At 33.0% G+C, this 12,784-nt stretch overlaps 1 protein-coding gene across 3 annotated transcripts in view; it reads left to right on the plus strand.

Annotated features, from left to right (window-relative positions):
• Positions 1-12,784, plus strand: part of SPAST (spastin) — a 90,811-nt gene that overhangs the window by 64,237 nt on the left and 13,790 nt on the right. For all 3 annotated transcript variants that reach the window (XR_012473421.1, XM_074209673.1, XM_074209672.1), the window contains 4 exons: positions 4,910-4,985; positions 8,204-8,295; positions 8,443-8,522; positions 11,138-11,180. Coding sequence is in view for 2 of the 3 variants with exons in the window: in XM_074209673.1 (XP_074065774.1) it covers positions 4,910-4,985; positions 8,204-8,295; positions 8,443-8,522; positions 11,138-11,180 (291 nt within the window). In the remaining variant the exon portion in view is untranslated. The remainder of the gene's footprint in view (positions 1-4,909; positions 4,986-8,203; positions 8,296-8,442; positions 8,523-11,137; positions 11,181-12,784) is intronic.

The raw sequence follows: 12,784 nt of genomic DNA on the forward strand, positions 1-12,784 counted from the left end.
TAGAAGTAAAGTCCAGAAGACAGGAGAGCAGGGAAAGCCAGCAGGAGGCTTTTAATCACAGTGAAAGGGAAAGATGAAAATGAAGGTATAAGTCAAAATAAACTAAAAGTTAAATTTTTAAAAGAAAAGTCAAAGGGGAAAGTAAAATTTGGTGAGAAAGAATAAGAGAAAAGTAATGAGAAAAATATAAATGGAAAAAAGATAGCTTGGAGGGCAATACAGAATTAGTCATCTTAACTGTAAATATGAATGGGATGAACTGTCCCATAAAGCAAAAGCAGATAGCAGAATCGTACAGTATGTTGTTTACAAGAAACACATTTGAAGTAAAGAGATACACATAGGTTAAAGGTAAAAGGTTGGAGCAAAATATATTATGCTTCAGCTAAAAAAAAAGAATCTGGGGTAACAATCCTAATCTCAGACAAAATAGAAGCAAAATTCAATTAAAAAGGAATAAGGAAGGAAACTACATTTTCATAAAAAGCACCATTAGTAATGAAGCTATAGGATTACTAAACATGTATGCACCTAGTGGTATAACATCCAAATTCCTAGAGGAAAAGCTGAATGAATTACAAGGAAAAATAGACAGCAAAACTTTAATAATAGGAGACCTCAATGTCCCTCTCTGAGAGCTAGATAAATCTAACAATAAAATAAACAAGAAGGAAGTTAAGAAGGTGAATAAAAACATTTAGAAAATTGAGATATAATCGACCTCTGGAGAAAACGTAATGGGGATAGAAAAGAATATAGTTTTCTCTCAGTAATACATGACTCCTTCACAAAAATTGATCATGTACTTGGACACAAAAACCTTATAATCAAATGCAGAAAGGCAGAAATAATAAATACACACTTCTCAGATCATAATGCAAAAAAGATTACATTGTAAAAAGGGTCAGGGAAAGATAAACCAAGAACTAATTGGAAATTAAATAACTTTATCTTAAATAATGGGTGGATCAAACAGCAAATAATAGAAATAATCAATAATTATATCCAAGAAAATGATAATAATGAGACATCATACCAAAATTTATGGAATGCAGCCAAGGCAGTTTTGAAGAGAAGCTTTATATCTCAAAATGCCTATGTAAATTAAATAGAGAAAGAAGAAATAAATGAATTGGGTATGCAACTAAAAATACTAGAAAAAGAATAAATTAAACAACCCCTATTAAATACCAAATTAGAAATTCTGAAAATCAAGGGAGAGATTAATAATATTGAAAGCAAGAAAGCCATTGATCTCATAAATAAACTAAGTTGGTTTATGTAAAATAGACACACCTTTGGTTAATCTGATTTAAAAAAAAGAAAGATCACCAAATTACCAATATCAAAAATGAAAAAGGTGAGCTGTCCACTAACAAAAAGGAAATTAAAGAGATAATTCAGAGCTACTTTGCCGAACTGTATGCCAGTAAATTGGATAACTTGAGTAAAAAGTGATGGAAATCTTGCTGTTGAATGCAAGTTTACTCCTTTCCCTCCAACTGAGAAAACAATCTGCAAACACCTGGGATGAAGAAGACCATGAGAGGCAAGTCATTACAATGGCCTGATGTAGAGAGGGAATTGAAGAGGGATTTCAGAGCAAATTAAAATTCCTGTGTCTACAAAGGTGATTCCGCAGAAGGCAAGAAGAATTGCTGACAAAAAAAGAAGTGACTGATTTCAAAGGAGGTCAGAATTGGTGTTTCGGGTTCATGAATCTGAATGGACTAGTGCATGTGATCAACCCCAAACTAGAGCACAGGAGAACAGTCAGAGGCTCTCCTAAGACAGTGATTCATCACTAAACATAGATGAGGGCAAACTAATGGATGAGTTTTGACAGTGATGAGGAGTTGTATGAATTTTATGATGAATAAAACTTGAGTTCAATAACTTTATGTAATATATTTTTTTCAAATTTCAAACCCCCAAATTAAGATGCATCTTATACATGGGAGTGTCTTATATATGGGGAAATACAGTATGTTCTCTGCCATAATGTTGGAATGCTAGGCAGTTTAGCTCAGAAAGATCCTCAGTGTCTGGTATCTTCTCTTGCCAAGTGATATTCAGAGACTGAAGTTCTCACTTCTATGGAGTTTACTTTCTAATTAGCAAGAAAATGTATACAGATAGAGTGTTGAGGGAAGTAGGAATGACTAGGTGAAAAGGGGGTACTTGAGTTGCATCATCAAGCATTTATTCAGTCTCTTTTGTGTGCTAGACCTTTGCTAAGTGCTGGATATATGAGCAAAATAGAAAGAGCTCGTGAATTTACAGAACTTACTTTTTAGTAGAGGAATACAACACATAAAAAAGAGATAAGAAGTAGGAGGAATTTAAGGAGGTGACATACCCATGGTGGGAGTGTGGATTATGGTGAAATCTGGAGGATGAAACATGACTGGTTTTGAATCTTTCCTGTAAATACTGGTTCAAAATGGAGCTGACCAATGAGAGAAGGGGGCCATGATTGTTGAGGAAAAAGCAGCCGACTCATGGGGGTGAAGAAGCTAGCAATTACAAAATGCAGAGATGAAGACCAGGCATGGGAGACAGTTGAGTGTAAGAACACAAAGATAGAAGATGAAGTGTTGTGTGAAGTCATCTAGTATAGCTGCATTATAGAGTGAGGTGTAAGAAGACTGGAAAATTTGGAAGAAGGCCACATTGTAAACAGAAGAGTTTATATAAGTTGTCCCAGAAGTCTTAGTGCAGTTTTAAGTCACTCAAGACATTGTCCAATATTTCATCCTAGGTAGAAATGGGGAGCCACTGAAGTTTGTTGACTAGGAGATCTGAACTTTGAGAAAATACTTTGAGTTTTATAGGAAGAAGATAGATTGATATAGGGAGAAGTTTGAGTCAAGAAAACAATGTAGGCTTTTTTGCTGTAGTTTAGATAAGAGGTTATAAAAACCTAGATTAGCATGGTGACCTAATATCCTACTATGGAAATCTCCAGTATAATTACCTTATAAAATTATTATGGCAATTAGAAAAACATGAAAAATTATAATAATCAACATAATTTAAAAGAACTTATAAGTAGTTGTGGAAATAATAAATTCTGTCTATATCAAAAGAGTAATAGTTTAAAGATGATTTGGTCACTGCATATGCAGATTTTTGAAAATTGTTTCTTTTGCAAAAAAGGAAGTAAAATTTAGTAAGATGATATTTTTTGTAGAAAAAAATTAATCTTGTCTATACATAGACATGTAAATGATAAATGTATATACTATATTAACTTTCCCAGATGTATTTGAATCTTTTTTTATTTTGTTGTTGTTGTTGTTATTGTTTTTAGGCTTTTGCAAGGCAAATGGGGTTAAGTGGCTTGCCCAAGGCCACACAGCTAGGTTATTATTAAGTGTCTGAGGTCGGATTTGAACTCAGATACTCCCGACTCCAGGGCCAGTGCTCTATCCACTGCCCACTTAGCCACCCCATATTTGAATCTTTTTAAAGTTTCATTTGTTTTTTCCAGTTACATACAAAGATAGTTTTCTGTATTCATCCTTTTGCAAGCTTTTGAGCTCTGGTATTTGGATTTTAATATTAGTCATAACCTTAAGCCACAGGAATGAACTTTGATGGTTGTATTTTAGCCATAGGCAGCCAGTCAGGAGATTTGATAATTCTGAGAAAGAAAGCCTTTCTGATTCCCCTGAAATCATATTATGTAATAGTTATTCTAGATATTGGTCTTATTTTGATTGTTAGTTTTTTGATGAAAGTATGCCTATAAGTTCTGTTATCATTTTGCATTTATAGTAATGGACAATAAAATGAATTATTGAAGTAACTGAATTAAAATTGTTTTCTGATAGTGGATTAGTGTGTTCCACTAGTGTGCTCTCAGGATCATTCTATAAATTCAGTTGCACTACTATTAAGATACCAAGGACTTTTGAGGGCAGCCAATTTAATCTCATATTCAATAAGGAATCCCTTAAAAATGGCTCCTCAGTCTTGGTCTAAATACCTTGAGGAAATCTCATCTATTAGGATGGCCTGTTAGCCTATTCAATTATTGGACTGTACTAGTTATTATAAAGTTTTTCCTTATGTTAAACCCAGATCTGCTTCTTTCTAACTATTCATCCAATCTTCAAAAATAGCACAAAACAAGACTGTACTCTTCTACATTATATTCTTTGATGAAATATACCATATCTACCCTTGGTCTTATTTCCAAACTAAACACACCCAGTTTCTTTAGCTATTCCTCAAAGATCAAGGGGTCCACACTCTTTCATTATTCATATAAACAATCATCAAAGCAGCTTTATACAAAGGTTGGTATCCATAAATTTGGCCTAAGTCTCTTTGACCAAATACCAAGTTCTTTTGATAAGACTTGTGGAAAAGGGAAGGTAAGGGAAGAAATGCATCACAGAAACGTTTCAAGATAGATTTGTCTATTTGCCAGTTGTCTTTATGCTGAGAAAGATGATTGAATTTGGTACAATAAGACTGTTTCGATTGGAGAGGTCACTTTGACCTCAAGATACCTGTAATTTTTTGCCTACTGTTGGTGTTTTCTCAAGAAGTTTCACTAACATTATTCATGAAAGATGGATTCTCCTTCATCTTCCCCTCCCCCCAGAAAAATATGTAAATCTATATATCTCCTTCACTTATTCCTATATACTCATTTACCCTCTGCTTTCCATCTCAAATTCTTTTTGTTCATAAAGGAAAAGAAAACTGAAGTTGTCTTTTTTTTAATTTTCACACCCGAATTAAATCTTGATAAATGTTTTCTCTAGCCCCTAAATTTATATTAAAAACAAAGGAAAAAAGTCAGCTCTAGTTATCTTAAAATTAGTCATAGAAATGATAAGAGGTGGAATAATCTGAAGTTTAATATGTAACAAAATGTTTAATACTTTGTTTTTAGGTAGGTGAAGGAGAGAAATTGGTAAGAGCTCTTTTTGCTGTGGCTAGAGAACTTCAGCCTTCTATAATTTTCATAGGTAAGAACTATGTTTTCCTCATATATAACATTCATGAAATCCCTTTCTCCAAATATGATAGGGCTTTTATACTTTCAGCACTTAAAAAGGTCTGTGACCCCATTGTTACAGATACAGATGGTAATCTATCAAAACTCTTCCTTGGTGTTTAACTCTTATTTGTCTTCCCATTAATCTTCCACAAGATATTCATCCAAGATGCTGAGGAACTCCATCTAGATCTTTTGGTTTTATATGAGTACATGTGCATTATGTAGGCTGTCCATCTGTAACTGACTTAGAACAAGTTCACCACTGTTTCCTGTTCAGAAATCTCTTTGTTATCCTTTACATTTTTCTGGGTACATAGTTTATCTTTGATAATATGCTGCAATATATTTACCATCACACATCTTGCTATGAAACTTATAAGTTTGATTCTTCATGAATTATGATATTCTGTAATTTATAGTGTAGAATCAGTAGAAAGATAGTGCTGTTAAAATGATGAGATGGAGTAATTGAGAGTATTTCAGGCAATCTTGTCCATTCCTTTCTTCTATTCAATTCTGTACCCAGTTCATTGTCTATCTATCATACTTGCCAATTAAAGTATATGATGTGCTCTAAGATTATCCAGTTGACTGTATATTGTAGTCTGGTCAGTATGAATTCTTCATCTACTTTATATTTCTTGCATGGTTAGTCAGGTCAAACTCTTTTGAGTGATTATGGATTTCATTTTGGCTGCTATGCAGTGTTATGGGTCTTGATGCAGCCAACACTATCTCATCCACAAACAGGAGCCTCTGGAGGACCTCATCTATAGGGAATCCCTCTTCCATTTGGACTTTGTACTGGACATCCTCCATGACAGTGACAAACACCTTTGGTGAGCATATGTCTCCCTGTTTTATGCCTCACTTGATATTAATAATCAGAGGATTGTCAACAAGTCATTCCTGATATCTTCTTGAATTCTTCTCTCCTTGTAATAATAGCATCTTTGGACCCCCCCCCCCCTTCAGATACCTTAAGAATTGATCCCTCAATGCCCTGAAGATTATCTCTTGGTCTTCCTAGCTCTATTTTCTACAACTTTATAAATTATATTAGACATCCTGATATTTAGTTCCTAATTGATTTTTGTAATTGTAATTCTTTCCCTTCCATTCTTTGTCCTTTCTTTTCCTTTGTTTTGTCCTATCTCCCCAGCTTGCTCAGAATGGAAGTAGAGAATTGCTCACAGGCCCTATCTCCCTACCAGTCAGCATGGAAGCTTCGACATTGCTTCATTTCTGCCCTGACCTTTCAGCTCTTTTTAAGATAATTTTTGACTCTTCCTTCCACCCACCCCCAGTCCTAGAATTTATCATATTCCCAATTTAGTTCAGATACCTGATTAATATAATCCAGTGCACCTCAAAACTCTCAAATTCAAGAGATCTGCTAGTTTGGTTCTCCCAGAATTCCTGGTAGCTGGGATTACCTGTATTTTTTTCTGTTTTCCAAATGGGTATATTTTAACCTGGTATTGTTCTTAGCTATTATAACTCTCCAATTGCGAAGGATATTTTAAATGTTGACCATTCAAGGTTATTTCTAAACTTTTTGTTCCTTCACTGTGACAATTGACTTATGTTACTGTGGAAATGAGAATAATCTCTTTTTTAATTAATTTCCATTTTTATGCATCACTTGTTAAAGTAGGTCAGATTCAAAATATTATATAGAATTTTTTCTCATTTTTGTTCTTTTAAATTTGTTGAATTTTGACCTTTACTATAACAAGTCAGTGGTCTGACTGTACATTAGTAACTAGTCATTTCTTATCTATTAAGGTTGGAAAAGTTTTCATTTTTCTGTGATGATATTCAGTCTTTACTTTGCTCAGAGCCTCATGCTTCACTTCTTGAATAAAATTTTATCATATATAGGCATATTACTTCTAAATAGAATAGGAGCTTTTGTCCTCTCTTTATTCTTATTTCTGAACCATAGTTTTCTATCACGTTTTTCACCATTTGTCATTTCCTATTTGTCATCTTTGCATTGAAGACCCCTGAGTATTAAAGTATATATTGATTTATTTTAGGAAGAATTTAATAAGTTTTTCTTAAATTTCTTTTCTACTACATCATTTGATAGAGTTTGTAACATAAATTACCACTATCTTTGGTGATCCTTTTACAGAATGGTTCTCATGTATTTTGCAGGGCAGAGTGAACACATATTCTTTGAAATTCTATTTCTTTTAGCCTTTGTTGGTATCATAAAACCTCTTTCTTGAAGAACTTGTGAACAATCTTTCAATTTAGCTGCAACAGTCTCATATCTTCTGATTTCTTTTATGTTGATGGTGCCAGCATTTATATAATTCTTCAGTTTCAGTTCAGGGGAAACCCAATCATGGACCAGCATCCTCACATTTAAAGCACTAACAACTAAATTACTGGTAATTGTTTTACAACATTTTTGATACAAGACAGTTTTGATTATATGATTCATAGCCTTCTTTGCATCATTTCCCACCCTGCCACTCTACTTGTCAGATTAGAGCAATATTGAAGGCTATTTTGTGTATTTCTTTTTTTTTTTTTAAGTTTTTGCAAGTCAGTGGGCTTAAGTGACTTGCCCAAGGCCACACAGCTAGGTAATTATTAAGTGTCTGAGGCTGGATTTGAACTTAGGTACTCCTGACTCCAAGGCCAGTGCTCTATCCACTGCACCACCTAGCTGCCCCTATTTTGTGTATTTCTTTGTTTCACACATTGCTATGACCAGTGAATTCATTGCTTACTAAAAATGAGGTGTTTTTTTGTTAGATTAACTGATGTGTTAAATTGTTTAGGTTAATTGATCCTTGGAAAGCAAACATAAAAATTTTATCATTAAAACATTTTTTAAAAATCCAGACCTATTTTGTTCAAACCTTTTCAGGTTGGTAGAATCCAAGAGAATTTATTAAACGCTATTGACTAAGTCTTCACAAGCCCAAATTTAATGTCCCTGTAAGGATATTGGAATGGGACTTTTGTAGAGAAGGGGAAACTAGCTAGAAAATATTTTTTAAGATGGAAAAGTTCAAAGAAGAATCATATTAAAGCTCCATGATGACTTAAATTTGTTTCCCTTTGTTAATAACTTGTAGCATTTAGCTCTTAAAACAAGAAATAAACTACATAAAAATTATTTGACTAGTTTGGCCACTAATAATGGTATCATTTTGTCTTTTCCAGATGAAGTTGATAGTCTTTTATGTGAAAGAAGGGAAGGAGAACATGATGCTAGTAGACGTTTAAAAACTGAATTTTTGATAGAATTTGATGGTGTAAGTATTCTTTTTGATCTGTATGTTTAAACGTCAATATTTTCCTTTTAAATAATCAAAATTAGCAATATAATTTGTATTTCTATGTTTTCTTTTGTATCATTTTATTTAAAGCTTTAAAAAAAATTTTTTTGATTCACCTTATAGGTGCAGTCAGCTGGAGATGACAGAGTTCTTGTAATGGGTGCAACTAACAGACCACAAGAGCTCGATGAAGCTGTTCTCAGGTAAATATTTGTATGTCTTTCTGTATTTTTAAAAATGTTATACTTTTCCTTTCCTTTTCCATCATTTACTTTCTCCCCCCCCCCCCAGCTTCCCCCATTGCTCTGCTGTTAATTGTGAAAAGGGGATACTATTTTTTTTCTCTCATGATTTGTTCTGTTTTCTTTGTTTATCAATTATATCAGCTTTTTTGAATATTATCCTTTATAATTTTCTTAACACAGTGGTTCACATAAATGTATAATTCTCTGTGAGTTAGCTGTAAGGACTATTAAACTAGTAGATCAACTTAATTGAAAACTTTCCTTCAAAGGAAAAGCAATTACATTTTCCTTTTCCTAATTGAGAATTAGCATCCTAATTGTCACTTTTTTCTTCTAGAAGTATAATATAGGTGGAAAAAGAAGGAAGTGTGTGTGTGTGTGTGTGTGTGTGTGTGTGTGTGTGTGTTTGTGTATGTTTGTATACACAATGACTTACTATATTTGAACTTGTATTTTATATACTTTAAGAAACTTGTTTTTCCCACAGCAAATAATTTAGTATGTTTTCTTCATATCAATTTAAGACTAGATAGGGATAAAAATAAAAGTAAAGTATGGAAGTACTTAGAAAAATATTTACCAAGTCTAATGCCCTGTTATAAAAATATGAGGCATTTCAATAAATTTTCATTCAGTTACATATTACTATTACATATAAACTTTCAGATGAATAAAATTGAATCGGAATCCACAATATATAGTGACTACTGGTTTGTAGACAAGCTATATTGTAGTTCTCCATTACTTTCTGAACTTTTTAGAAATTCCCAGTTGGAGATATATAGAATGGAAAGACAGAAATGGTAATTAGTAACTTGAGAAAATTACACTGCCAAACAAATCCTTCCTGGTAGCTGAAGAAGAATACAATTCTGGAGCGGCTAGGTGGCACAGTGGATAGAGCACCGGCTCTGGAGTCAGGAGTACCTGAGTTCAAATCCGGCCTCAGATACTTAATTATCTAGCTGTGTGCCTTGGGCAGTCCACTTAACCCCATTGCCTTGCAAAAACTAAAACTAAAAAAAAAAAAAAAATACAATTCTATAAGATATAGGATTAATTTCCTTTACAGGAGGATCTTATCATAATGCTATTGAAGGGCAAGGATCCATCATCTCATCTATAGTTATTCTGTTACTTTATACATGAGGATTATGAATATAAACTAATAAAATATATAAAATATAGTATAATTGAACACTTTATAATAGGATTTGACTTTTTCTTCTAATTCTGTAGCTTAGAAATGTGTACCCTAATGGAGTCAGTTGATTTTTGTGAAAACATAATGTTAGGTTAAACAGGTTGGGAGGAAGTTAAATTAGGAACAATCTTACGAATGGGAAATCTGTTTTTAGCATCTAAAACTCTTGGAGTGAGAACTTTTAAAATGCATAATGATAAGAGGAAATCCTGCTAAAGTGGAAATTCTCCTTTGAGCAGGTCAGTTATGGTTTATGGATTGGTCATACTTACCTCTTACCAAGAATAAGGACGGTAGAAGGCTTTCCCTAAAATAAGAAGGTTAAAAAACCTCCACTTGGAAGGATGAAGCAGCTAGTTAGAAGGAATTAACAGTATTTTTGAAACTTTTTTTATGTCAGGGTTGTGCAATTTAAAGTTATTTAGGTACATATTTTGAGTTAATTGATCATTTAATTTCTTTGTCATTTTGTCATGTTGCTGTGTCTTTGCTATCATCAAAAATAGATCAGTACTACCTATCATTTTTTAAAAGCTATATTAATGTGCTTTATGTTCTAATAGCAGTCATTTCCAGAAAATTCCCACTTCCACCTATTGAATATCCCAAGTAACAACAAAAAACAATTATGCAAAATAAAAACATTTTATTTGATAGTATATTCAACTTTCAGCACATCAAATCTGTTCTAAACCAAAAAAACCCCAAACCATTGTAATTATTCATTTTTTCTGTGTTTAAGTGTTAGTTTTATTTATATTATTTTGGTCATTACATATACTTTTTCTAGTTATGCTCATTTTACTCTGTCATAACACTTTTCCCCATGCTTCTTTCAATTCCTTTTATTTGTCATTTTTTACAGTGCAAGAATATTCCATTATAGTAATATGTTCAGTCATTCTCTTTGGCTATCACATAAGTTCCATGTGTTATCTTGTGTGAAGTAGATAAGCTAATTTTAAATAATAAGTGATGTAAAAAAGCACTTTTAAACATTTTTCTTTTTAAAAAAAATTCAATCTTATTTTCTGTTTTTTGTTTTCTCCCCCCTTCCCCCCCACAGCCCTTTCCCTCACCTTTTGAGAAGGCAAAAAAACCAAAACTTATTATTGCAAACAAAACAAAGTTCATATCGAGCATGTTTGGGAAAAAAAAATATGCCTCACTACCCTCTGAATTCATCATCTCTTTCTCTGAAACTGAGAAGCATGTTTTGTCATGAGGCCTCTTTCAAAGTTATATTAAACAATTTTTCTGTATAACCTTCAAGTCTTTTCTGTGATATCTTGAATTTAGACCTTATTTTTTAAGTGAATTTAACATTTTTAAATCAAATTTTTCTTAATTGACCAAATCATTTTTTTAGGCGTTTCATCAAACGAGTATATGTGTCTTTACCAAATGAGGAGGTAAGTATATATGTTTTAATTTGTAAGTGCCTTTTTTCTTTAAAAAAAATTAGGTTTCTTAGTGTCAATTCCTATACTATTTACAGAAGTTGAGAGATTTTTGGAGTGGGGAAGGAATCTTTAATATTTAATTGTTTGGTTAGTAAGGTACCTGATTGTTTTATCAAAAGAATAAGATGAAATAAGAATGAGTAAGACAGTTTTTACTCTCAAGGATTTTATATTCTGGTAGAAGAACTTAGCTCAGTGGTTTATATAAGAATAGTTTTGTGTCATAGGAGTTGAAAGGAATTAGGGATCACATGTAGCCAGGGTAATTAGAGCAGATTTCATGGAGAATGTTGTTTTTGCTAATTATATAGTATAAAGAGATGGTATACTCTTAATTTTAATTTTGCTGTCTTTGATAACATCATTCACTCTCATGATTTCAGTTAACTAGTTCACAGTAATTCCCATATCTTTTAATTCTAGTCCCAGCCTTTTCTAGAGAACTAGTCTCACATTTCCAACTGCAGTCTGAATATCTCCTTGGACATTTCAGGAATATCTCCAATTCAACAGTGTATCTGTAACTGAACCCTTTTCCTTCCCACCACCCCAAATCTGCTAAAGTCTCAATTTGCATTAAAAACACTATCCTTCCAATAATCTAGGCTCAAAATCACAATCATCTTTGGTTTAACCTTTCTTATTCCCCCCTACTCCCTGCTCCTATCACTTTCTGAGTTCTATTAACTATCTGTGCAGTAACTCTTAAGTCTGCTCCTTCCTTTCCTTGACCATCCTAATTCAGATGATTACCACATCTTAACTGGTCTATTGTAATAGGCTATTTGACTGGTTCTTTATTTCTGGTCATCCCTTTATACTTCACTACTTGGAATATTCTTTATTTACTATTCATATCACATCATTTTCATGTTCTAAAACCTTAAGTAGTTTAATAAATACCCTAACTTGGAATTCAAGAGCTTTTACAACCTAACTTTAACCCACGTTCATTTACTTAAGATTACTCCACCAATTCTGTATTCCATTTAAACTAATTCATGGTGGATTTCACTTTGACTCCCACCTCAAGATATTTCATAGTTGTGTGACCTTAGGCAAGTCAGTTAATCTCTGATGTTTGATTTCCTCATTTATAATGTAGGGATGATATTAGCATATGCCTCACATGGTTGTTATAAGGATCAAATGACAAAATGTGTGTAAAATATTTTACAAGAATTTTTATTTAAGTACCTGTTATTTTTATCATCATTTTCTTTCTCTTCTCCTCCCCTTCTCCCCCCCCCCAACCCCACATTTCTGTGCCTTTGTTTAGCTGATACCCCAATGCTTGGAAGCCTTCCCATACAAAATTTTTCTAATCACCTCTTTCATGTTCAACCTTGGTCACATTCTCCTGAAAGATGATTTCTCTGGTCCCCATCCACACATCCTCAATCTAGAAATGACTTCTCCCTCCTATTCTTCCTACTACCGTATAATTTGAATGAACATGACATAGTTCTTCTTTTTATTCTGATGCCTTGTACATGTCAGTCATAAAATGATGAGTTAGTTGAATATGAAAGAGAGAGAGGTTTTGAGCTTGC

The sequence above is a fragment of the Macrotis lagotis genome, chromosome 1 (genome assembly GCF_037893015.1).
Source record: "Macrotis lagotis isolate mMagLag1 chromosome 1, bilby.v1.9.chrom.fasta, whole genome shotgun sequence".
Classification (NCBI taxonomy): Eukaryota; Metazoa; Chordata; class Mammalia; order Peramelemorphia; family Peramelidae; genus Macrotis; species Macrotis lagotis.